The sequence below is a fragment of the Nothoprocta perdicaria genome, unplaced genomic scaffold (assembly GCF_003342845.1).
Source record: "Nothoprocta perdicaria isolate Ctin4 unplaced genomic scaffold, notPer1 scaffold_1, whole genome shotgun sequence".
In the NCBI taxonomy this organism is placed as follows: domain Eukaryota; kingdom Metazoa; phylum Chordata; class Aves; order Tinamiformes; family Tinamidae; genus Nothoprocta; species Nothoprocta perdicaria.
In genome coordinates this window covers 14798372-14824293 of record NW_020454093.1, presented here as the reverse complement: position 1 = coordinate 14824293, position 25922 = coordinate 14798372, and the positions used below count along the sequence as shown (strand labels likewise).

Below are 25922 nucleotides of genomic sequence, written 5' to 3'. Positions count from 1 at the left end.
TCCCCTTAGCCCGGCCGGCGGGGCGGGAGGGCCGGGCGGCCTCGGCGTGGCAGCAGGGCCCGAGCGGCCGCTCTGCTCGGGGCTGCTTCGTGCTGTGGGGGGACGTGAGGGGCCTCGAGGGAGGTTGTGTCTCTCGGTCCTGTCGCAGCGTTGCTCTGAGGGAGGGAAACTCGCTTTTGAGCGCAGAGCGAAAGTGCTTTTCAAGCCTGGCAGCTGATACCCCCTTGYGTTTGTTTTGTGTCCTTGGGCTCCTGCTCTTCCAAAACAGACCTGCCCGGTGAGCTGGGCACCGGGAAGCACTTGGGAGGGGGCTGTGTCAGCTGTGGTCTGGTGATACCTTAATGTATCCAGTGACACCTTGGGCTATGTGGCTGGCCTAGCATTTCTAACAATTTTCTTAAATGTTCATGATCGGTGCTGGTCTTATGCTTTTAATTTTTCATAGTTTAAAAACTTCTCTTGCAGATAAAAATCTAGAGAATGCTGAAGAAGCAGCAGAACAGTTCAAGTTAATCCAAGCAGCATATGATGTTCTCAGTGACCCACAGGAAAGAGCTTGGTAAGTAATATTGATCTCCTAGTAGACTGGCAAAGACAGCTTCATGTTCCTAATTTTGTCCTCACCAGGTCTGTTTTGCAGCTCACCTGAGGTGTAGTTTGGTTGGCAGAGCCTCTGTGCCTGATTCCTTACTCCAGACTTTGAGTAGCTGAGAGTTAATGCAGAATGTGCTGCCTGCCTCAGAAACTCAAAGGAGGGAGACCCTGATACAGACCCCTGCCTTTCTCACCATTCGTTCGTGGTGCTGGGTGACYGGGTGACAGGACAGTGTTGGCCTCAGGTTGCTCCTTCCACAGTGGGAGGTAGTCTGTGTCCTAGCACGAGTGTCCCTGCAGTCATGAGGTATCGCCGCAGTCTGAGTCCCAAACTGCTGTTGGGGAACTGCCTTTAGGGAAAAAAGGCAGCGCTGCCATGTAAAAATGCAAGTGTTGAATATGCTGCTATCTACTGCAGATAACACACCTTAATAACATATATTCTGCCACTTGTTACAGAAACAAGTATCCCGTCGTGTTTCTGTAACAATTCTAATTTGAAATGTACATGAATGTTTCTTGTTAAGAGATTATGTCACTTTAAATATTCTGTGTAACTTGTCTTTCAAATATGCTGGTACTAGGTTATGCAGCTGAGAATGCTGGTACTAACTTTGTCCTCCTTTGAAGCAAAGAGCTATTTTTTCACAATTTCACATTTCACACTTTTCATGTTAATTCACATTTTGGATTTTGCATAAGTATTGGATGATTTGGACACAGCAGTTTTTGAAACCTTTTTTGAAACACTCAGTTGTGATCTGTTGGATGTGGATTTTTTTTTTTTTTTTTTGGTATATGTTTGTATTAATGTTTTTAACGTCTCTGAAGATGTTGTACATGACTGACAAATTCCCTATACTGGGCTAAGAAATACACTGAAGTAATATGGCTACTATTTAGATATTGCTTATCTTGTATTGGGAATGTTCTGTGTCATTTCCATCCCTGAAACTGAATTTTTTTTGTAGGTATGATAATCATAGAGAAGCTCTGCTGAAAGGAGGGGTTGATGGTGACTATCAGGATGATAGTTTAGATCTGCTGCACTACTTCACTGTTAGCTGCTATTCTGGATTTGGAGATGATGAAAAGGTAATAAACTGATTCATTTCTAATGCATCAGCTTAAAGCTTACGAAAAATATCAACATTCACTTAATATTAAAAAGCTATTCATAGAAATGTTTAACATGGATAAGAAAAAGCTCCACTGGATATTTAATCAAATTTTAATTTCTGCTTATTGCCCAACAACTACCTGGCTGTGATTTCAAACTATACCCTGCAATTACAGAGCATGTCTTTGTATTTTTATATACTGGAGAATCTCAATACTTTTCAGTAATATCTTAAAAATAGCTACAATGTCTCAAGCCAAAGAAAAACAACATAATGCAAGTGCAGGGAGTGAAAGTGCACTTGCTGCAAAGTAACTTTGTGTTGGATTTTAAGATGCTAATCTTAAGTTAAAAAGCTCTGGGTGATTAGAAATAATTCTATGTGAGAGTATTCTCACTTCTTTGTGTTATTATAGTAGTAACGAGTTATAAACTGTAATTTAAAAATAAAATATAGTAGTAGGATACTTGATAGTGTTCTTTATATTTGGGCCTTCTTTAAAACTTGATCCTGTATAGCACGAAAGACATCAACATCTGCTGCATGTTGTAAAAATAAATAAAACATTTAAAWAAGAAAACTATTTATTTGAGTTGAATATAGGTGCTTGATGTGAGACAGAAAGAGACAATAGACAAAGGATATGGAAATAAAGGGAATGGGAGAGAATGGGAGCTTTCTTACACAGAATGGGTTTCATTATCACTTAYAAGGCCTGTACCAGGGTTACTGATTTTAAAGTTGTTGCTACAAATTGTAATATTTGTCTAAAATACGCTACCGTAACTGAGCATTGTGCTCTTAATAAACCATACAGAATGAGTCACAGATTATTATTTTTTATTTCAGGGATTCTTTACAGTCTATCGACAAGTTTTTGAAAAGATTGCAAAAGAAGAGATGGAATACATGACCCAGGAAGATGCTGAAGAATTCCCTATGTTTGGATATTCCCAAAGTGACTATGATAAGGTAAGAAGGGTTGAGTGATTTCTTTGCCTTGCATTGAAATCAAAGAAAAAGCTCCTACTGTGACCTTAGTTGAATACAAATCCACCTGTGTACCCTATTTTCTACCATTGTAGATTATTGCTCTTATAAAGGAAATGTTTAAATTATGACTCATAATATTTAGATGAATCAAAATTGTTATTTCCTGTTGGATTACATTAGTAGCTAGGCTTTTAGTGATGAGTTGTGAAAACCCTGCATTTCACAGGCCTAACCATCAATTACACCAATGAAACTTAAGTGCTATGCAGAGCCTAAGAAACACAGGAACAGATCTTTTCTTGACTTGTCAATGAGAATAGTTTCCCACTGCTCTAATGTAACTTACAGAAAGGGGAATTTAAAATACAGTGTTTTTAACAGTACAAACAATACCTTGCCTTGTTTAGAAAACCTAAAATGCATTYGCACCATAAGGCAGATGTGGAACATGAGGTGTGGTGGTTGACGTCCGGTAGGAGCTCATACCGAGATGCTCCTGTCATCTGCATTATTCTGTAGTTAGATTTAATTTCCAGAATATCACATCCTTCCCTTAAGGAATGGTACAGACCTGAATTCCTCCTCTCTTGTTTACTTGTTGTGTTCTGTCAATATTATCTTTTTAAGTTTCCCATATTTCTATTTGAATGTGAATAGTCCCAATGAATGACTGAATAGGACCAGCACTTTTAATTATTTCTCCTGGTCTATTACCTCTCCATGGCACTTTTAGTAATGTCTTGTAAGATTGTTTATAGGATCTAATTGATATGCACCTTAATCTGAGAAACTTGTATGTGAAACTTGGCAGGAATTYGAAACAAGGTTAGAAAATAAGTTAGAATGAATGTCAGAATGTTTCTTTGGGTTTCATGTTTTATAGGATGGCTTAACAAATTAAAGTCTTCCCCAGGGAGAAAATATTTAGTGTCTCTGAAATTGTTAAAAACTCTTTTTAATGGAGTGAGCTTGAAACATATTTGTAAAGTGCTTGTGTAGAAGCTACAGAACTGATATTATAGACAAAAATAGCATTTATTCTGTCAGCTAATAACTACAGAAATAGCTGAAATTTTAGAATGTAACTTGGTATCTGCTTCAATTCCAGCAGAATCAAAATCAGAATCTGGAAGATTCCAGCACTTAAGTGTCTGCATCTCTAGTTGGAAGGAAAAGGGAAAGGGAAGAAAGTTTTAGAAAAGAGCTACAAAGATTATCTAGAGGCTTAAAAATCTATGATGGAAATGTTTTGTAGCTCAATCTACTCAGCCTATTCATCAGTTTGAGAGGTGACCTGACCAGTGCCAGGCAACCAGTAAAAAGTATTTGTAAGTCTGTGGCTTAACAAGACTTTATGAGGGGAACATGTGGGTCAATTAGAACAAAAGCAATCAGTAGCTATAAGTAGTAAGTGAAGCACAATCCAGCTGACAGCCCAGCAACGACTGGTTTACTATGGTGTATAAAGGTGGTGGAGACATGCTTGTATTTCAGGTAGTTACCGAGCAAGAGTTTTGCAGCTCATACAGTGGTGAAGGAGGAGGAAAGATCAATGTCATCAACTGGTGGCCATGTGCTCTTTTCGACAGAAGACATTCCTTTCTGGAGCAGAAATCTGAGATAGTAGAAATAGAGGCTATCATCACTTAGGTTACTGGGGACACATGCATAGCTTCGTTTTGGTTATTGTTGTCCATATGAGTCCAGATATCCAGTGATGTAAGGGGAAGAAGAGATTATTAAAGTGTAATGTAAGCTCTTAGGTTAAAGACATAGGCTTATGTTCTGTTATCTTCTGAAAAAGAAGTGGTAGTGCAGGGAGGGATAAGCACTCAAAATGCAGGTTAATGGGGAAAATAATGTAAGAGAAGGGATTTTAAACATTTTTTGTTTCCTTTATATGCAAAATAAAGTGTGTTGATAGTTACTGAGGAAGGAGTAGATTAAAAAAAAAAGAATACAGCTGTTATGCCATTTTATTAATCCAGTGTTTACTCACAAGAAAAAGGAAGAATTGGGAAAAAAAGGTGTTCAGTTTCTTGTAATGTGAGAGATAGAGGACATCATTTTAATGAGCAGTCTTATAATTTTCTAACAAAAGCAAACATATCTTCACATACTTCATAGTTAAACTGTGCAAAACACATCTCAAGGATATTGTAGATGCCAGCAGCCGCTATGAGTTAGATTTTTCTTTAATATTTCTTTTACTCTCAAGGGCTGTAAAGCAGGTTTTCTCTCTTGCTGGGGTAGCAGAGTGGATATACTGAGAAGTAATAGCATTATATACTTTAGGTTTTGTTGCTCTTTGTTCTTGACCAGTGTTGAAAAGGTAGAGATGACCTTTGGTGTAACTTGCTGCAGTGATTGTTCTGTAGTGTACACAGGCACTTGCCTGTGGATGGAATATCTGATTCCGGATGTGCTCTTCAGTTTGACAGGCAAGAGGTAGAGCAGTGTTAACTAGCTGCTCACTACTGTTAGTGCAGTTCAATCCAGAAACTGGAGTTTGGGACAGATGARTGGAATGGGTTGTTGACTTGCTACGGTTTAAAAGTTTAAAAATGAGGAAGATTTAGAGAAACCTCTAGTAATTTATTGGTACCTAGGGAAAAACTATAGCCTATGTAGGAGACAAACTGCTGTGAAAGTTCCAATGGATTTGATACCTGTTCCCACCCTCCCAATAAAATGACTAATTTGAAGTTTTGTTTTGTTTTTTACCCCAACAGGTAGTCCACCCTTTCTATGCATATTGGCAGAGTTTCTGTACTCGGAAGAACTTTGCTTGGAAAGAGGAGTATGACACACGGCAAGCATCAAACCGCTGGGAGAAACGGGCTATGGAAAAAGAAAACAAGAAAACAAGGGAGAAGGCGAGGAAGGAGCGGAATGAACTCGTCCGTCAGCTAGTTGCCTTTATTCGTAAAAGGGATAAAAGAGTGCAGGCTCACAGAAAACTTGTAGAAGAGCAAAATGCAGAAAAAGCTAGGAAAGCAGAGGAATTTCGGAGGCAGCAGAAGCTCAAACAAGCCAAGTACGTATATGTGGAACACCTCTGTTTTAAGCTTAGAGAATGATCCGTGATGATTCTACATTGGGCAAGATTCTAATAGCAGCTGCATTTGCTCTTTAATCATCTTGAAAATTGTTTTAATTTGGCCTTAAGTGAGAGGTTTTTCAAGCTGAATGTATCTGTGTTGTGCTGATGTCTAGAGATACCGGGGGTAACCAGGAGAGTTATCTGTGCATTGCAGGTAACTGGCTGCAGTAGCACAGAGCTTTTACTTAACTAGGGAACTAAAATTTTAGAGAGACTCGTGTTACTTTAAAGGAAAAAAAAATGGATGTTAGGGAATAAAGGGAAAAAAAGAACAGTAACAATCATAGATGAGTCTAAATGGCCTTGTAATCCTTGTAATCATACCTTCTAAAAAGTGAAGTAGAAAAAATGAGTATGTTTTTGCTTTTTCTTATAATATGGTAGTAGGGACCCTTTTATTTGGCCAAATGCATGCTTTTGTGCTTTTATTTTTCACAAAATTTAAGCAGGAGGTGGAGAATGGCAACCTCCCAGAGCAAGTACAATTTGGTCTTCAAACCAGGAGAGCTTTTTGTCTGGAAATGGCAGGAAGGAGCTTGAATGTTTTACTTGTTTTTCAGATGAGCTTTTACTTGATTTTGCTTTTGATATATTTTATTAAAGGGCATGAAGCAGAGAGGTATGCATTTACTGGCAAAAGGCTTCCTAGTGGCAGTCAGCTGGACCAAAATTGAGCAGCACAATGAAGGGGTAATTTGGGTCACGCTGGGTGTGGAAACAGCTGGTACATTCCCAAATCTGAGAGCTGAGAAGTGATGTGCCTATGCATTTTGTGTTGCTGTGCTAGTTGTCATCTCGCAATAGGTAAATGAAGCTCTCCTGGTTTTAAGATTGAGCTCTTTTCTTGCTATCAGCTTGATATCTGTACCATACTGCCTAGCATTTCCTGCCTGAAATATAAAAAGGGTCTAGCTGTGTTAATACCTCTTCACTCGCAGCGTAGATGTGCCCTCTGATGTCAGAAATTAATTCCTCAGATTTCCAGGCCCCACAAGCAATTGTTTATTCTATCATAAAACATTCAAGAGTTTTCTTCTAAAATAAATGAAATGGACAAATCATTTTTAATACTATATTTTTTTTTTAATTCCTGTCTCATAAACACACATGTAGAAGTTACTCTTACTCTATTTAAAGGCTTGCAGAACAATATAAAGAGCAGAGCTGGATGACTATGTCAGATCTGGAGAGAGAATTGCAGGAGATGGAGGCACAATATGAAAAGGAATTTGGAGATGGATCAGAGGATGATGATGACTTAGAAGAACAGGAGATAAAAGAAGGAATAGAAGGTATGTGTGAGACCTTTTGTGAGTCATGGCCAGAGTTTGCTACACCTAAAGACTCGCGATCTAGACTCACAATTTTAACTGTCTGCTACCTTCATTGGGGTTGTGTCAGGTGAGTCTGGCTCTTCTTGCTGTTTCCCATTGGACATAAGACATTGAGATAGAACTGCAAATTTATGCTAATTATGGTTTGGTGAGATAATCTTGATTTGTCTGCATGTCAGTAATACCGAAGAAGTCAGGTATCCGTGTTACGACTATTTGCTGTGGCTTTACAAGCAGCTAACTTGAAAACTGCTGATAAAACTTTCCAATTCCCGTCCTTTCAGACAAGATGAGTGAAGAGGCTGAGGAAGCAGAATGTGTTGATGATCTCTACTGCCCTGCTTGTGACAAACTGTTAAAAACTGAGAAAGCGTAAGTCTCTCGCGCTTTGGTTTTATTTTTTTGTTTCCTTGGAAAAACTGGTAAAGAAGCTTCACTTAATGGTCAGTGTCTAGAAGTAATGTCATCACTGTCAGGACATAATTTTCTGTGTTTGTAGTGATGTATAATGGGTTTATTATTCATTTATATGCAAGTATAACAGCATTTGTTCGAAGCTACTTGCCGTAACTGCTTCCTGGTCTTCATAGCATGAAGAATCATGAAAAATCAAAGAAGCATCGAGAGATGGTAGCTCTGTTACGGCAGCAACTAGAAGAAGAGGAGGAAGAATTTTCTGCATCTTTGGATGATGCCAATGGAGTAAAGACCAAAGAGGAGGAAGAAACAGAAGAGACACCCAAACAGAAGTATTTTAAATTGTTTTAACTTATATAATATTATGCTAAATCATTTTATAAGTTTTGATTCCTCTCAATGAGGACTTCTAGTTGGATGTACAGTTGTGTTGGAACTCATAGTATTAGGCAATTTAAAATATTTCTTTATATGAGAGATCCAATGACATGCTTCCTTTAATATGAATAGATTCAAATGCTGTAAAATAAGTTTCCATTTTTTATTTGTTTTTGTTTGTTTGCTTTTGTTTTAAAGTACATGCTAAGGAAAAGTAATGATTGTTGGTTTTTACCAGAGAAACTTGCTACAAAATGTTACTGTGTTTGGAAATAGAAGTGAAGAAAGCAAGTCATTTYAGTTCTAGTTTTCTCCTTCTAATTTCATGTTTAAAATGTTTTGCAAAAATATAACTTGGTACCTTTTTCTAAATGATACTTCTGTTTTTGAATGTGTTTTTGAAAGGTAATTTTAAATTCTTATCTTCACAGACTCTCCAAGAAGCAGAAGAAGAAACAGAAAACAATGACGGTATGGAGTTGGAGAAAACAAAACTTAGGGAACTTTACAACCCTATTTTGTTGTCTCCTAACTTAGCCTTTTSTTTTGTCCTGAAAAACAGAGAATTTGAAATTACACAGAACTTCTGGAAAGTGGTTAGCTATTTCTAATTCATACTTCAGTGATGAATGATTTCTTGTTATAATATTTTGTAATAATCAAAGCTCATTATACAAGGATCTGACTTGGTGCTTACCCCTCAAAAGCTTCTGTACAAGGAAAAAGGGAACAGATACAAACACAGAGATAGGGAGAATAAAAAGAAAAGCCAGAAAACCAGTCAGTGGTCTCAGTGCATTAGCAACTTGATGTTCATTTTTTTTCCACTTTCTGATTTTCTCTTGCTTAACTTGGTATCATAATTTATTGTCTGTAATGCCCTAACTTGAAGGGCATCCTGTTGATACTGCATAGCAGGACATGTAGACAGCAGTGATGAATCTGTGGTGCTCCAGGACCTATGTTTGTCTGTGATGTGACAGCTCTGTGCTGACAGCAGCAGGCTGAAACTTGAGGAGTTGTTCAGGCTTGAGTGGCAGGAGTACCACAGGAAGCAAACTCTTCTGCCTCGTCGCCTGAAACTTGATCTATTCAAATCTTCTTCCCTACCTAACACCCTGGTCCTAATTTTGTCCCAGGCAACTCCCTTTACCAGGTCTTGCATCTTCCATCCTTTGCCAAGAAGGTCTCATACCTTTCTCCCAATCTATTCCATGTAGTCTCCTGTTTGTATTCCCTTCCTCTGCTTTCTCCTCTGCCATCATTATTTCTTGTCCTTGAGACCCTCCCAGACACTCACATAACTGGAAGCGAGTTTGGCTCTTTCTTCTTGTTTCCATCCAGCCGATCAGCTTCCTGTCCTTCATGTCCCCTCCATTTGGATTCAGAGGGTCTTGATTTGCAGTGTAGAGTGAGTATGGGGGACTTCTCTCCCTGCCATCGATTCTGTTATAAGGTCTGCAGCGCAGAGCACAGGTTGCATCTCACATATCATGAGCTGGAATGTTCTTAKTATGGAGAGACTCTTTTGGAAACTCCCCATCCTCTACCTGGCTTCTCCTGAGCAYGTATAGATGCTGGTGGGATTTGTTTGTTTTTATGGAGGTTGGTAGCTTAGACAAATTTTGCCAGTCAGTTGCAACTCTGCCAAAAATACTAGAGGAGCTGCAGTTGCATGAGCATAGTGTTATTCCATCTTGTTAGCTGCTTTGAGGAGCCGAGCTGTTCTGCTTCACACATGCTCAGGATATGACTTTTTTGCTCAGGACAGAACTCCCTGTCCTGAGGCTAAACATCTCAGCATAGGTAGGGTCCCATCATCCAGTCGATGGGATACCCATCCCATCGATGGTAATGGGTTCCCTCCAAAGAGGGAACACTTGAAAAGGTCTTCCAAAGAGGGAATGTGTAGCACAGTTCCAAAGAGGGGAATGTCTAGCACATCTATGTAGCATCAGTCAGTTATTTTGGCTTCAGTGTCCTAATCCAGATGTGTAGCACAGAAAACTAGACTAGACACTTAACATGTGGCACAGTTTCAATCAAAGCCATTAATTTATAATGTGAAATGGTAGCTGAACAGTCTGAAGGCAGTGTATAACTACCAGCTCTGTAATTCTTCCTCCTCAAGTTCTAGAGGTTTTATCTTAATGGGGGCTCTACACTGATTCTTCAGCACAAACGGCCTCACCTTTCAAACTAAGATAACTGAGRGTGACACTGAAAGCACAGAATGAARTTAGAAATTTGATGGCTTTGTGTGCGTGGTTTTTCCCCACCCTCTCTTGGATGACAAAAATGACTGTTAGAAATATAATTACTGGTTATTGCAGAGTAGTTAACTTATATTTATGTCTCTCTCACAGACTTATGAGGACTCTCTAGATAAAARTGCTGCTGAAGAACCAGTTGAACAGAAGGAGGCTCCCAGTGCAGACAAGGACAGTGGTTCAGTAGAGCAGCTCGTAACTGATGACCAAAAATGTTCTGTGTCAGAGGAAACGAGTGCTATAGAAGACATCAGCCAAGCAAATGAGGCAAAAAATGAAGTGAAAAGGTAATTTCTTCAGCACTGATCTGTAATACAGCAGTGATTACGTGATTCTGTGCCCTGTTTGATACAGTCTGAATTTTCTCAGCAATGTGAATTGGAGGCTGCTCCGATAAATCATTAGAGTTAAATAAATGTAAAACTAAACAAGCAGTCTAATTTGAAAATGGCTTTTGAATATCAGTAGGTGCYAGTTCATTCACCAGTAATTACTTCATCATCTAGCTAAATCTTGAGATTGACAAGTCCCAATGAAAGTGATGCTTTTACTGACTGTGTGAAGGGAAGGGAGGAGGCAGGGATGCTGATTGAAAATGATCAAAGGCACTAAATGTGTTATTGAATGTTCCCGTGCTACACTGATCATGATGTATTTTTGTCTACCAGCAGTACTAAGCCTAAAGGGAAAAAACCCAAGGATGCAAAAAAATCTGCTAAGGCATCATCAGAGCACCCAGCAACGGTATGTCAAGTTATTTAAAATCACCAGTTTCTAAACAGTATAAAATTAAAAACAAAATTGTTGATCACCTTCAGTCCACAATACTTTCTATTCCTGAGCTTACATTAGAATTTAGAAGCCTGGAGGACCAACTTTTATGTTTTTCAGGGAAAGTAGCAACTCTCTCAGTAGTGAAACGTAGCCCTGGTCTCACCAATGCAACTCGGCCAGATTAAATTGTACACCCAAGAGACCTGCTGTCRAGCAGGTGATAGGCAGTAACATTGAATCTTTATCACTATTGATRCTTCCACTTCCCAGTGATCAAAACTCTTAAGATCTTCTAGCTAAGACCTACTTAATTCACTATAGCTTAGAGCCCAAGACTATGCATGAATAGTCTTGTTTAGGCAGTTAAGATTTTAAGCCTTTGTTATCTTAAAAGGCTTATAKTTGTAAGGCTTCTCTCTCTGTTCTTGGCTCTACTTGGCCTGCCTTAATATTTTAAGAAGTTGTGTTTTAGGATTTTTTTTCTGTTTCTCAATTGCTCATTAGTAATCATACATACAGTATAGAAGCAAACAGCTGAGTAATCACATTTTGTTGTCTAAGAGAATCTACACAGCACAAAYCAGTGTGGTGAATTCATTACATATCCTATACATGGGGTGAAGCACTACGCACTACTGTTTTGTTTTCCTTTTGTAGAGTGAAGTTCCCATCCACTGTGTAACCTGCAACTCGGCGTTTCCATCTCGGAATAAACTGTTCGAGCACCTGAAGGCTACAGGCCACGCAAAAGCCATGCAAGCCCCAGCTGTAAACGGAGCCGTACACACCAGAAACAAAAAAGAGAAACGTAAAAACAGATAGAACTTTGTTACAGTGACAGTCTTCAGGATCATCTATGAAAACTCTCAGACCTGGAAGGTGCAGATTTCCTGTGTTTTTGAGTTGAACAGGGAAGGCAGCTTCTTAGTTTTGGGGAGGGAGGAAAGGAAGATGCAGCCAAATAATGTTATCCTGTGCAGCAATCCCTGCTCTCTCTTGTTTGCACCAGCCTTTCTTCAGTGAGTGAGTGTTACCTACCCTGCCAGCAGCTCTCAAGGTGGGGTGGTGGGGCAGGAAACAGGTAACCTTGCGTGGATGACATAGCCAGGCGGAGGAAATAAATTATTTTAACACTTATGCTTAATACCTTTTTTTTTATTTTTTGAAACAGTTCAGCTCCTGTTGGGTGTAGCAAGTTGTTTTTAAGTTAGAGGGGACTGTGTGCTAATTTGCCCAGCTATAAGAAATAAACATATACAAGAAACAGAAAAAAAGCCCTTTTTTTCTGTTATCCGTGAACACATTATCTTTGAAATTATATAATTTGAGAGAAATATGAGCAGGATGATAATGGTGAATATTTTTGACACTTGATTGATTTCATACAAGCACTTGCAGGCAGTTGGGGAAAAAATTTTAAAAAGTGGAAGAATGTTAGTGGTCCAAGCGAAGGGGAAATAAATGGATGAGAGCTGCAATTCCATGTAACGATGGGCAAGGTGCTCTGCATTAACAAAGAGCATCCCTAGGTTACAGGCACCAGTTGAGGAGGAAAAAAAAAATAGGAGCTAATAGCTATTTTTGGTTAGTTGTTTTCCTTCGAATGAAGAACAAAAACAAAACTTTATGCTGTTGGGTATAGTCTACTTGATCATAAATGCTGCAAATACCTTTAAAGWGGAAGTGGGATTAAAACTTACAAAATGTTTTCAAAAACCCATCAACTGTGTGGTTAGAAGGCAGCACTCASCAAGGGCAGGGGCTGTGGTACGTGGTTAGGAAGGCTCCAGAGCAAAACTTTGTAGAAGCAACATGTTCTTTTAAAGGAATTCCTCTTCAGTGTCAGCTCATGAAATAAAACGACAGAAACATCCTTGCAAGGGGAACATGGTAACTTTATTGGGCTAAGGAATGATTCAACCTTTACAACTGTAATCAAAGTAAGATGACAAATGTACAGTTAATTTTTCTTGGTGCCTGAAGGAAATAATGATTTTTTTTTCCAAACAAATATGATTATGTAAGAAAGAAACATCTTATCTCATCATGCTTCATGCCCCTTCTTAARTGGCTGTACTAAGTAAATTCCCAAAGCAGCTACTTAGTTGGGCAGAAACTTTTCTATTTATGTGCATACCTACTTTTCCTGCTCTAATTACAGTGAATCCTTGCAAGAGGGGGAAGCAATTTTAACTTTGTTCAAAATCTCCACTTATTTTCTGCTCAGGGTAGCTCACAGCCTGAGACTGAATTACCCTTTTTWAAATATAATAAATGAAGTCTTACATCATGGGATAAAAGGAGAGTTTACCCTGCTGTGCCTCTCGCCTTCGATTGTGTTTTTTTTCTATTTAAGAAAGTAAAAAATATATAATTTGTTTTACAAATGTTTGCACTTTTGTCTAGACAACTGGAAATGCTGCTGTTGAAGCTAGTTACTCTGTGCTTCTGCAGTCCAAAGAAAGGTTATTAGCTAAGGACAGTTTWAATTTGTTACTCTTTCTAAAAATATTGATTGCTTTATAGATGTAAAATAAATGTTTTCCACTTACTCTGAGCCCAGGGTGGTGTAATCTGGGGTCTTTTTACCTGAACCCTAGAAAAGGTGTGTAATACAAAACACCACTGCAGAACTGAAGGGTATGTTTACAAACCAGATTGTTCTTTAAATACTGATGTGTGTGAAGGGTCGTCTTGTGCTGAGCAACTTCTCCAGCTCCAGCCTGTGAGTGTCTTTTTCCTTGTCCATTGCAGCTGAATTACAGGATTAGTGCAGAGATGGGTGATGGAGAGGAGGGGATCAGGGGCTAGCTCCTGTGAAGGCGCCAGGTCCAGTCTATTTTGCAGCTGCTCTTTCCACGTGTCTCTCTAAYGCAGTCCGAAATACTTCCACAGCAAAGTCTACGTCCTTTCTAGTAATGCACATGGGAGGTTTAATTCTAAATGTCTGAGGAGAGAGGGAGAGGGGGAAAGAAATCCTTAGATGTGCAGGGACAAGAATACAGGTTCTAGCAGCTCATTTAGGTTGGCACTCACCTTCTGCCAAAAACAGCATCTAAACAAAAATCAGTAAACCAATGAACAGCAGAACTACCTCTGATTACTGCAGGCTGAAGAGGGATAATCTTGGACTCGGCTACAGCAACCTGCCCCATTTATTTTGGGGACACAGTAACTGCCTCCATGAGAGACCTGACAAGAGCAGACAACATGTGCCCAGGTCTAACATGTGCCCAGCATAAATCCCCACATGGATTTGTAGCAGGAAAGGGCTGAGAGGGGCAGTTCTGCTATGAAAGGAGTCTATGCAGAAGGGCAGCGGTCTTACATTGTGCTAACTGGCTGTCAACTAATTTGCTGTCAGTTGTTATTAGTTATAAAGGTTGTTTATAGCCTTTAATTCCTGCAGAATGCTTTATGAAACAGTTGCTCAAAACTGACCTGCAGGAGAGTAATACAGCCTGGATGCATGTTGATCAAGGATAAAATATATACAGTTTAACAGGGTAAGAATTTAAATTCTTAAAGCCAGATTTGCTCTGTAGCTTCCAAAACTATTTACCCTCCCTAAGAATATTAAACCTTTAAGTTTTCCTATCATCATATTCCAGGACTATATACACCAAGTACAGAATGATCTTACCCACCCACAGCCCCAACTGAAAGTAACAGACACTTAATAGATATTCAAGCACATTCTTAGGAGACAAACCTGCATTTTGCTGCACTCTAAGCTGCAGTTTGAAACCAGCATCCAAGAAAGTTTGAAATCAGCATCCAAGAGCAGAACCTCTACAGAGGCTCCTTCCTCCAACTCCCAGGGCTTAACTGAGCTATTGTCCTTAAGGCAGCCCTGTCATTAACTAAGCACAAGATGCTCCTGCCACGATGTCCTGGTACAGTGTGCAGGATCTCAGGATGAATTAACCCACGACCCTTTCTTCATGCTGCTGCACTGCCAAATTTACTAGTAAGAGCCTCTCTATTACCAGGCAGGCAGGAGACTACCAGCTRTCCTGACTGGAAGCCTCAACAAGAAAAAAATTGTTTCTCTTGCCATCAAATCAAGTGATAACCTGTGAAATGGCCAGAGCTAACAAGCCTGAATAGTGCTGGTTTCCTCTGGCAGATGATCTGTTCTAGGATGTTGCTTTGCTTTTCTTGGGGGAATTACCTCTCTAAAATGGGAGCTAGTTCAGTGTATTTGTGAGAAAACACAAACACCTCCTGCCTGATTAATTAGATCAGAAAAGGAGGCAGAGTTCTTTGGATGTGTTTTCCAGTTTACTGATTAAACTAAAGTTAATTAAGTCCAAGTGAAGTAGGATGCAACCAGAAGCTCTGTACCTGACGAAAGAGCCCTCCTCTGCCRAGGAGGATTCCCATGTCCTTGCAGTCCTCCCAGATCTGACTGATTTCTTCATCTGGAAGAGGGTGGCGGCTGCCCTGTGAAAAGTGAACATTAAACTTCATTTAAATACTCGAAATTAGTGTGTATTTTACTGCCTCCAATAGATTACATCCCCCCTTCATAAATTAGCTGCACAATTTATGTGCAGCTTTAATTTAAGGCTGAGCTTACAACTYGCTGTGTACCCAAAACTTAGAAATATTTAAGCAGTTTGAATGTTCCAGCCAATTTTTAGTCAGAATACGGTCTCTCTTACTCTCTCTTTAATTAAAAAAAAGTCCTACTGCTACCACAATCATTTTGTTTCAGCTGAAATAACTCTTTCAGGAGCCCAGTAAATTAAAAGGAATAAAGTAAATCACCAACCTTATTTGTGACCATTTCTATCCCAATCATAAGCCCCTTGCCACGGACATCTCCAACAATTTCAAACTTCTCCCGCAGTTTAGCGAGCTCCAGGAGCATGTACGTTCCCACCTCCTCGCTGTTCTGCTGTAGTCCATCTTCTTCAATAGCCTGATTAAAATGATGTAAAACAACAACATTGCTGGGAAAGCTTGAGCCGCATCAGCTACATCATGTTCATCTCCCTYCCTCTTGCAGACTGTGCTGTGGTACTAGTGCCCTTACTCCCTTCTACACCACTAAGAGCATCAGATGATTAATGGCAAGTTAATATTTTGATCCTGCTGTGTCCTTTTCCACTCATTTTAATACCTTAAAGTTATTTCATAGCCCCCCCCCAACCCCAAATGAAAATACTGGTGTTGACTTTCTTACTCGTAATTTGGTGTTTCAAAATGGTTTAATTTGTATCATCAACAGGGTACATTTTAAGAAACAGCTATGAGAAAAATCAGCCAGGAAAATAAGCTGGGCTTAAACGGACTGTCTGCTATAGTGAAGCTTCCGAGCCAGGGAAGGCTGGTCTGTGTGTGATCACCACGAATTAAATAGCAACCTACTGCCCACTTCATGATTTTCAATCAGGTAGTATTTTACCTGATATTTTAAAAATATTTTAAAATAATGTATTTTTTTCTGTGTCTTTTTCGTGAGTTTTTCTTTTTCAGAAGGGATATATATCCTGTCCTTATATATCCTTAACTATCTGATTATTAGTCTTTTTATGCAGAAGGCAGAAACTGTGGAGTTAATTAATTGTTACATGTATGTGTCAAAGAATAAATTTAGCTTAACTGAGGTTTTGCATCATCCTAGTAAGTGCTACTTTTTCAAAGCCCTTTCCTACATTTTTATTAACAAATTGAAAAACATTACAGGAAGAGAAAAGATCATTTTTATGTAATGTAATTATATAGGATGATTATTCTTGCTACCGGGATGAAAATTTTACAATAGAACAAATCAGCAATTACTGTTTTCCTACCCACAGGGCACAGTGACCACATAAAAATAATACTTACATAGATTTTTCTATAGTTATTTATATAAGATTGTCCATATCTAACTTTATAATAAAAACAAATGTAAATATTTTTCATCTTTTGTTATTAGAAAAAGCCTGGGGCAGAGACCCCGTAACATTCTCCCTACATCAAGAACTGCAGCTCCCACTACGCAAGCCACAGCGTTGCCTCCAAACGTGTTAATGTGAAGGTTCTGAGCCAAGGCACTTGCAATCTCTAAAAGAAAAAGAAAAACATTTTCATTTCTTCCCTTGCAGGGCCCTTCTGCTCCATAACAGAATTTAGCTGCTTTAACTTCTGAAACAATGCTGTGTTCCACCCTGGTTCTCCTGGAGATAGACAGGAAGATTTCAATTTGTTATGCAGCAAGTCRGAGGCTACTGTGACTATTCCCCACGCTATAAAGCCTGGCAGTTGCTAAAGGTAGAGTTTTAAAGTGTTACACCTCTAACCCATCTAGCCAGGTGTCCTTTAAAACAACATCTACAAATTTCCTTCCATAATCAGTGATTCAGTGAATCATTCGTGTGAATCAAGCTGTGGCCAGCAAGCAGCATTTAGATACACAGCACGTTACTGAGCAAAAACTGAATTATGCACAATTCCCAGGGGCTGCTGCCAGCTCTACCCAAGTGTCACAAGATCTTCTCTGCTTCAGTTACACAACCAGCCCCATTTAAATAAAACTTTACGCTGCTGTAACACAGCAATTAATCAATCAAGTACCATGGGAATCTGATTCATTTATCTCAACAGACAGTTTGAGACTAGGAACACTAATGAAGCTCAGCTGCTGGAACAAGTAATTAACTACTCCACAGCGTACCTTGCATCTGCTTTATCTTCCCCCTCAGTAGAACACAACGCTCATACCTTTTGTTGTAACAACTGCTGCCATTGGGAAACCATTCCCAATTCCTTTTGCCATCGTAACAATGTCAGGGAGTACGTCATGGCTTTGAAACCCCCAGAAATGGCTGCCTGTCCGTGCAAATCCCGTCTGCACCTTTCAAAAGAAACACCCAGGACTGTCCCCATTACCTGCTCACGTTTTAATGTGGTTTCCTATCTCTCTGCTGTTACAGATGTGCATAAACTGCGGCTCTAATATCTACAGTGAAATACAGAGTCATCTATTACAGGAGGATTTGTAATTTGGTCTTCCTTTGCTTTTCTGTTTTTTCCTCCCATCTCACTAAGTGTTAGGCCTGGTACAAAGGAGGGGGCAAAAGCGTGAGGGGGGCTCTACCCCCAACCCTTCCAGGGGGGCAGCAGCTCTGCATATTCAGACTTGGCACAAAGCACCGCRTCACGAGCCTAAGTGCTACGGCGCCAACAGTCGGTATTTAGAGGCTGCACGGGGGTGTAAAGGTGCTGCTCCCAAATGCCACAGGGAGCAGCTGCTGCGCTGGTGTCGGGGCTGAGAGCAGGAGAGAGCAGCGGGCAGCAGGGGCAGCGACGGCAGCAGAGAGGCACCGGGCAAAGCTYGGGCACCGGAATGGAAAGCTGGCTGCGGAGTGACTCGCTTGGGTTATTTTCCAGCCGTGGATTCTTTAAAAGGACTCCCACAGGTACCTCACACTCTAGGGCTTTGATAAAGCGAAAACAAAGCAACAAACTCACTTCGTCTGAAATACAGAGGCCTCCTCTTTCCCGTACTAGCTGGAAAGCTTCCTTCAGGAAACCTTTTGGGTACTGAACAGTTCCATTAACGCCCTGGCAAAGCAAAAACACAAAACTCTTCATGAGCAGATGAAGAAACAGGGGATTTACTGGGTGACCATCCTACAACGAATACCAACAGCCCTCAGGGAAGAGCAAGGCTTGGGCTGTCTCCTGAGTTGCTGGCTTTGCAGCACAGCGGCTTCAAACATTCCCTGCTCAGGTCCCTYGTTCCCAGCCCACAGGGCAGCCTCCTCTTGGGGTAACTGCATCGTGCAAATGTTACCGAGGCCTCACTGTAAATGCACCACTGTGAAACAGAGGGGATTAAACCACCCAAAACAGCACCTTGAAAACACTGAGAAATCTAGAAAGCRCCTGACATGGTTTTAAGACTGTATTTTTGCATTTATGGTGTATATTCTTCACACTTTCTTGCTATTTAAGAGCTAAACAAATAGCAGTTCTGAAGCTGCTATGAAGCACCAAGAGGAATGAATCCTGGGGCCTTGGCTTGCTGGTGGGCYGCTAAAAACATAGGGCAGGATGTGGCTGGGAAGAACTGGAAAGGGACCAAGATAAAGTTTACAGAAATAATAAATAAAAGCATAATTAAAGTAGAAAGAGTCATTGTTCCTATTTAAATACTTCTGTTTCTGTTCAATGTAACACGAAGAAAATCCTCCTCTATTGAAATCAGTATCAAAAATTCTAATAGCACACCTCCAGAAAACTTCAAATATTTAATACGTTTAGGACCAGAAGCAGTTAGAAGTATACAATTAGGATGTAGCTAAAGAATAATATTTAAACTGTGYTATCAAAATTCAGAAGTTGCAACCACCTACCTGAATGGGTTCAACAATAAATCCAGCTATTGTTTTGGGCACAGAGGTATTCAGAGTTTCTTTGAACTGTTCAATATACTGGTCCTTGGCATGACACACACCTGTTTATACGGAAGACAGTTTAGAGAGAGATGACTTAAAATGACACAAGAGTAGTTTTAAGATATGAAATTGCACATCTAGTCTATAGTCTTCCTAATGGAAAACAAGTTTCAGACTGAGCTGAAACCATGTACACAAACCATTTACTATTTACACCAAGGAGCACCAGTTCCAAAAGCCCAAGGCAAAGCTGCTGCACAATAAGATGCTGCCCATCACACAGGTCAATAAGGTCTAAATTAGTGAAAACGTTTGTGAATTATCTCAGAAAAAAAGAGCAAATGATCAGCTTCTCCTGGGTTAATAAATCATAACAAGACACAGCAAACTGTCAGGGTAGTAAGACTGGAGAGTGCAGCAGCCCATCAGTCCATACCATAACAAAGATCACAGTTATTAGCACAGTACATCCTCATTTACTGGGAAGCGCAAAAAATAAAAACAGTAAAACCTTTTTTTCTGCACGTGAGGTAAAATACTAGGGTGCCTGTTGAAACRGTACTGTAAATATTGCAAAGCACTGTAACTGCTGCTTACAGGGCAGCAACAGGGAGGCTTTCACACTGTGCTGCACATAGAATGTTACCTGAGATTTGCAGCACTATTTTATTCAGCTGTCTGCCAATCCAAACACAGGGATCCTATAGATGAATGCTTATCTTTCCTGAAAAGTTGAGTGAATATGCCCTGGGGCACATGGACACCACAGCTCTGTACTGCCTCCTAACCTCAAACACTGTTTTTCGTTGACCAACCTTCAGAACAGCTGCATTTTCGAACAGTTTGCACTGGAGAATCTCTGCAGTGGCTGCCTCCCCATGGACCACGAAAAACATCTGGCAACATTGTCTGTCAAGCATAAAGGAAATAGCTACAGACCTGACAGCATCATCTTTCTGAGGGAGATATCGATCATACCTAGAGATGGCTCCAAGGAAGAAAGTGAAGCCAGTCTGCTAGAGTCAAGCAACATCTGTGAAGGAGTGCCAGGCGTGCCCAAAGACAAGAAGTCTGATGGGAGGTAGGAGAGAGACAGAGTTTTTTTCTGGAGAGGAAGAAAAAGATCCCTGTCTGACCATTCCAGCAGCAGTCACTCAGTTGATGATTTTCTTTGCTTTGCTCTCAAGAGTCAGTTAGTCAGTAATTACAGCTACCTAAATAACACGGAGGGAAAGGGCACTCCAGCTCTCGCTTTGCTTACCCAGCAGAAACACTGCAGTTCAGTTAATGAAGCACCTGCTAAAGGTTGAAACACTCAAACAAACTGTTAGGTACACAGATTATTTAAAATACATAAATAAAAATAACTCACCGTTGCACAGCCAAAGCCATTGGCAACACCATGCTTATAGTAACCAACAGATGTCACTCCCAGCATGTAAGGGCTGCCTCCGTGGTAGGCTCCTCTGCAAACACACAAGCACAGGATCAGCAGGCACGTCTGAGAGGAACCTGCAGCAACATCAGCCCTGGCAGGACATGCCCCCGAGCTCCAAATCACAGAGGAAAGCATTCACCACTGCTCTCAAAACAATTACATTCCTACTGCCTGTTTTTGCTCTGATTTTGGAGTACTTGCRGCTACCCATCTGCAACGTTTCCTGCAATGGCCAATGTTAAACCAGGAGCTGATGTTCACAAAGGGAGAAGAAGCAGACTGGGATCAGCAGCAATTCAGACAGTTTTTGTGCAGCTCTCCTGCAGCAGCTGAGCCCCAGGGAATAAGCATCTCCATTCCTTGCACCTTGGGAACCTCTGCTCTCGCAAACACGTCTTGCCAATCATTACACTACCTGGTGGATTAATGCTAGCTTTATACATAAATCAGAAATTCACCAGGGGGAATATACAAATTAGGTGGATTCACTTTTTTTTTTTTTTCCCCTCTGTACAGAATGGCAGAAAAAGTGCCATTTTCCCTAAAAGCTARTATATTTTAACAGGTGCTTTTACTCTAATATCTGAGAGTTTGGATGCCCAGCGAGTGCAGAATTGCTTATACTGATGGTGACACAGTCCTCACTCGTGCACCACCTCTGTAATTAAGGCAGAGAAGCTGCCAGTGCAGCTGTGCAGCAAAACACATCRAGGTCTGGCAGAAAAACAAACCAGCAGAACAAACAAGAACAAAAAAGTGCCCAGTCCTTTTGCTGAGTCAGTTTTCAGCCAGATCAGTTCCCTGCTCTGGGTCACTGCTCGTCTGTCCCAGCTGAACCTCTGTATCCCTGAATGGCTCAGTACTGCAGGGTGGGATCAGGGGAAGCAGGTAACACAAGGATTAGATCTGTTTTTAAATAATGAAGGCATAAATCACAGGTTGTCTTTTAGCCATCCCTCACTCATTGCATCAAAACTTCAACTCCCAATATTGATGTTTCGCTCTTTGTCTGATAAATCAATCTGAATGTATGTTGAGCAGACTGAGTTCCACATTGCTTCATGTCTTATGCACATAGAGAATAACAGACACAGAGTGAGTTTCCCAAAGATCACATCACCATTACCTGAAACAGATGATGTCGAAGTTACGGGTATATAACCTTGCCAGGAACACTGCCAGATCGTTGGCTTCTGACCCACTGTTGGTCAGAAAAACCACCTAAAGAGAAATGCTCATGATCAGTACAGCCAGCAACAACCATCTGGTCATTTGGGATGAGACCACACAGCCTAAGCAACATTATGAGCAACATTATGACCCATCACTGCTGCAAAGCGACTTCACAGCAATAAACCTAATGTTAATGTCAYGGACGTGCAAATACGGGTCAAGATCAAGATGATGTTTTACTCATGGGCAGTGCAGAAGTCTCCACAGTTAGACTCTACAGCCTTTCCACACTGTATCTAAGTTGAAACAATGACTTAAAGAAAGATGTTTGGGTAAAGATGAGCATGACTCACTGCACAGAAACAGGCAGCAGCAGGGTCCCTTCACAGAACAACTGAGGGGAAAGCAGGTATCTAAACAGAACAGGAGCCTGAGATTTTATCCTTGTGTCCTTCTTGGGCCAAAGAAAAGGCCTGAGGGTCACAAAGCTTCTCCCTTTGTTTGACAGTCCACAATCCCCATGCAGGTTTTCTCTTCCCAGCTACTCCTGCTCCGCATAGGGATTTGGTCTAATAAACACCCCACCACGGTGTGGAAGAGCCCACCTTCAGCGGATCTGGGAGAAGGGAAGCCAACTTCTCGGCGTACTCCTGGATCGGCGGGTGCATGTAGATGCTGGAGGTGTGCCAAAGGCGGGCGAGCTGTGCCTGGGCAGCCGCTGTTACCTTCCTGCACGCACCACAAGACATGGCTTAACCCAACACGCACGTGCACACGCACAGATCTGTTACTACCCCTTCAAACTCTGACACTGCTCTACTTGCCAGACAAGTGAACAAACAAGTAGAATGAATGAATGCTTTACCATATAGTAAGAACTGATTTTGAGAGATGTATGAAAACATAGCAAGATAAACTCTGGTTTGGGGTTCAGGCAGCCAAAAATTAACAGAGGATAAAACCATTCGGAGCATCTCTTTCTGTACTTGGTTGGGTACATCAAGCAGCAGATACTTACGGGTGACAATGACCAACGCTGACAGTAGCAATTCCAGCAAATARATCAAGGTATCGTCGTCCTTCGTAATCAAACAGCCACTGCATGTGSCCTTGATGCAGCAACAGTGGCTTCTTGTAAACCATTAACAGGGTAGGAGCGACATTTCGCTTGCGGATCTCCAGCATATGGTCATATGTGTAGGACTGCGTGGAATAACAAGTCAATATGCATTGACACTYGGAAGATTCAGACTCAAAATTCATGGCTCACACATGTGGTCCATAGCGGTTCACAGAAAGGCTTMACCAAATGTTAGCACTCATGGACCTCTATACATGTATGAGATTCAGCTTTCAACGAGACTGCCCTTATTCTGCCCTTCTGTTGTCCTGCCCTTACTCCCTTAAAGTCTTTCAAATCAACAACTTATCCCTAACATTACATAGGTAAAACTATACRTATATTTCATAGTTGCAACATCACTGTTCTTCCCAAAAAAGCAGACTGCTTAAATTGTAACAGATTTAGAGGAAAAGAGCCCATCACCCGGGKCTCTCAGGGCAGCCTTTACTTGGCTCCCGTGCAGCACATAGGACTTACTTGGTATTTTTCAGGTACGAAGTCGCACGGGGGCATTTTTGCTTGCAGGGAGACGGAGCTTTTCCATTTCTGCAGCCCAAAAGCAACTACAAAACAGCAAGTTAATATTCCTAGTAGTGGGCAAGTACCAAAGTGCACATCCGAAAGAGCTCAATCGCACAACACAGAAACAACACAACAGCCCTGGCAAACTTTTTTTTTTTCCCCTGAGAGATTAGCTTTGGGGGGAAAGCACCTTATTGAGCACTGCATCTTTGTAAAGGTAAAGGAGACTTTGAATTGACTGAGAAGACTGCAAATTTCTTAAATATACTTGATGGGGAGTGAAGTTTGCTGATTAAGTCAGACCTGCCGTGTCTCCCCTCATAGCCCCTCGGGCACTAAGAAATTAGCCATGAACTAGCCGGGAATTCGCCCAGGCTGGCCCCGCAGCGGCTCCCGCCCCGCTCCTTACCGCCGAGCGGCCGCCGGCGGCCCCGCAGCAGCGGCCCCAGCGCGCCGGCCATGGCCGCCAACGGCGCCGCGGGACGGAGGCGACGGAGGGCGGGAACCCCCCGCACCAACGGCCGCGGCCGCCTCCAGTGGCGCCGCTCCAGCGCTGGCCTCCCGGCCGACGCCCCCGGGCACTGACCCTCCCGGCCGGACAGCGGGGAGGCGGGAGCCGAGGTGGAGGCGTCGCCATCGCCGGCCCGGCCGCATCCCGTCCCGGCTCCGCCATGTCGCCTCTTCCCTCCCTCCATGGCGCCATGGCCGCGGCCGGGCCCCAGCAGACCCGCACAGGGCTCGTGGTACCTGAAAGCTGATGTATTTTTGAATTATCTTCCCTATGTGTAGTGGTTGGATCAAAGCAAACAAACAAGCAACTAACAAACATTTTCCCTACAAGCGTCACTCCCCCGAGGCCTTTTGTGAAGCTCTGAGAGAAGCTAATCACAATAAAGTCATTTTTATCCCGCTCCAGAAAGGTTGGTAGGGCAATGGCCAAACCTCCCAGACCTAAGTTACTGGGAAAAAGTGTTTTATCAGATGGGTACTCCTGGTAAAGTGAATTTAAAACTTTACAAAAACAAGCTTACAGACAGAGTAGTAACAGCTGCTAAAAAATAAGGCACCAAAATACCTGAATTCTGTCTCCTTYAAGCTTTTGGAGAGACTGAGGGGCTCCTGTGCCCCATGTTTTCTTTTGTGGCCACAGCTGTAGCAGAGCAGGTGATTTTTTTCCCCCTAAATTGTAAAAGCTCTCAGCTGATAGCAAGTGTAATGACCTTTGCAGGAGAGTCTCCTTACAGTGACATTTCCTTTCTATTCCCTGCTGTGATTCATGTGCAACACCTCAATTTTGCAATGACTTCAAAGATATGAAATTAATCTGCTGTTTTAAATTCTCACTGTATTTCCACCAGCTCCGGGCAGCAGCAGCTGTGGCCCCTTGCCCTGGAGGTACCCTCTGTTTTGCAAGAAACACTCCTGCTCTTGCAGCAAGGAGTCAGACACTTGGCATTTCCAGCAATCCGTGCAGCATTTCTGCACCCCAGGGTGCCCAGGTTCCCGAGCTTTCTCTATCAAGCTTTACTTTTGATAACTGGCAGTGCCAGTTATCAGACATCATTTTCTTCTAAACAAAGAGCCATAAAGAAGCATGAATATAAAAAAAAAATGTGGCCTTGTGAATGAGCTGTCTGCATAAACTGGGTGCTTCCCATGACACCTAGAAGACTGGTTGTAGCTAGTAGCATTGCTCAAACTTTCCTCCCCAAAGGTTTGGGTCATGTGAATATATTGCCTGTTTATGCCCTACAGACTCTACGCTATGAGTGAAATGTGAGCAGCAGTGAGCCAAGTTTTCTAACCAGCTCCTCCAAGAAGCTGGAGAGTAAATCTCCTTCTGTCATAYTCTGCTTATATGTACAGAGCACTTCATGTTGTGTTCTCAGGACACCCACAAATTGGGAGCTTCCCACACRTCAGATCAATTGCTCGATGCAGATGACATGGGTGGCTTAAATATATTTGGCACTGGTCTTTCCATGTGCAGAACGGTGGGAGCCCATCCCATGAACCATGCTGGATGCCTGGTTTTATCCTTACTTGTTACACATTATATACAGGAATTGATAAATTCCATGATGAAAAGAGCTAGAAGATTATATAAAATTTATTCAAGGACTGTTTTATTAAATTGAAATGCAAACACCATTGCAAAGAGTTTTACAGTGACAAAAGATTGAAAAGTCCATCAGAAAGCTACAGACATCAGTGACAATATTGACCTTACAAAGTGAAGTTACTAACAGGTTTGTTTTTAAGCTAGCATTTTCAATATTGAGACTTAAA

The 25922-nt window shown here is 41.4% G+C and overlaps 2 protein-coding genes across 3 annotated transcripts in view; one reads left to right on the top strand and one right to left on the bottom strand.

Moving 5' to 3' along the window:
- Nucleotides 1–11994, top strand: part of DNAJC21 (DnaJ heat shock protein family (Hsp40) member C21) — a 12394-nt gene extending 400 nt beyond the window's left edge. Inside the window, exons 2-13 of the mRNA XM_026035702.1 lie at nt 10–104; nt 466–559; nt 1566–1689; nt 2565–2687; nt 5441–5745; nt 6949–7103; nt 7430–7517; nt 7736–7894; nt 8372–8411; nt 10307–10497; nt 10879–10954; nt 11642–11994. Coding sequence (XP_025891487.1) covers nt 10–104; nt 466–559; nt 1566–1689; nt 2565–2687; nt 5441–5745; nt 6949–7103; nt 7430–7517; nt 7736–7894; nt 8372–8411; nt 10307–10497; nt 10879–10954; nt 11642–11806 — 1615 coding nt within the window. The 3' untranslated portion in view covers nt 11807–11994. The remainder of the gene's footprint in view (nt 1–9; nt 105–465; nt 560–1565; nt 1690–2564; nt 2688–5440; nt 5746–6948; nt 7104–7429; nt 7518–7735; nt 7895–8371; nt 8412–10306; nt 10498–10878; nt 10955–11641) is intronic.
- A 1019-nt stretch (nt 11995–13013) lies between these two features.
- Nucleotides 13014–24060, bottom strand: AGXT2 (alanine--glyoxylate aminotransferase 2). 2 transcript variants are annotated; one of them, XM_026038051.1, is made up of 14 exons: nt 24043–24060; nt 23589–23674; nt 23007–23191; nt 22594–22717; nt 21942–22036; nt 20750–20843; nt 20193–20286; nt 19336–19436; nt 18449–18541; nt 17699–17831; nt 16953–17041; nt 15762–15911; nt 15332–15430; nt 13014–13931 (listed from the first exon to the last, which is right to left on the bottom strand). In XM_026038051.1, the coding sequence occupies exons 2-14, from the start codon at nt 23622–23624 to the stop codon at nt 13821–13823; spliced, it is 1404 nt and encodes a 467-aa protein (XP_025893836.1). In that variant the 5' UTR covers nt 23625–23674; nt 24043–24060; the 3' UTR covers nt 13014–13820. The 2 variants fall into 2 exon arrangements, with proteins under 2 accessions (XP_025893836.1, XP_025893828.1); XM_026038043.1 differs by lacking the exons at nt 16953–17041; nt 17699–17831; nt 24043–24060 and having other exon boundaries at nt 23589–23670.
- Nucleotides 24061–25922: the final 1862 nt, after the last annotated feature.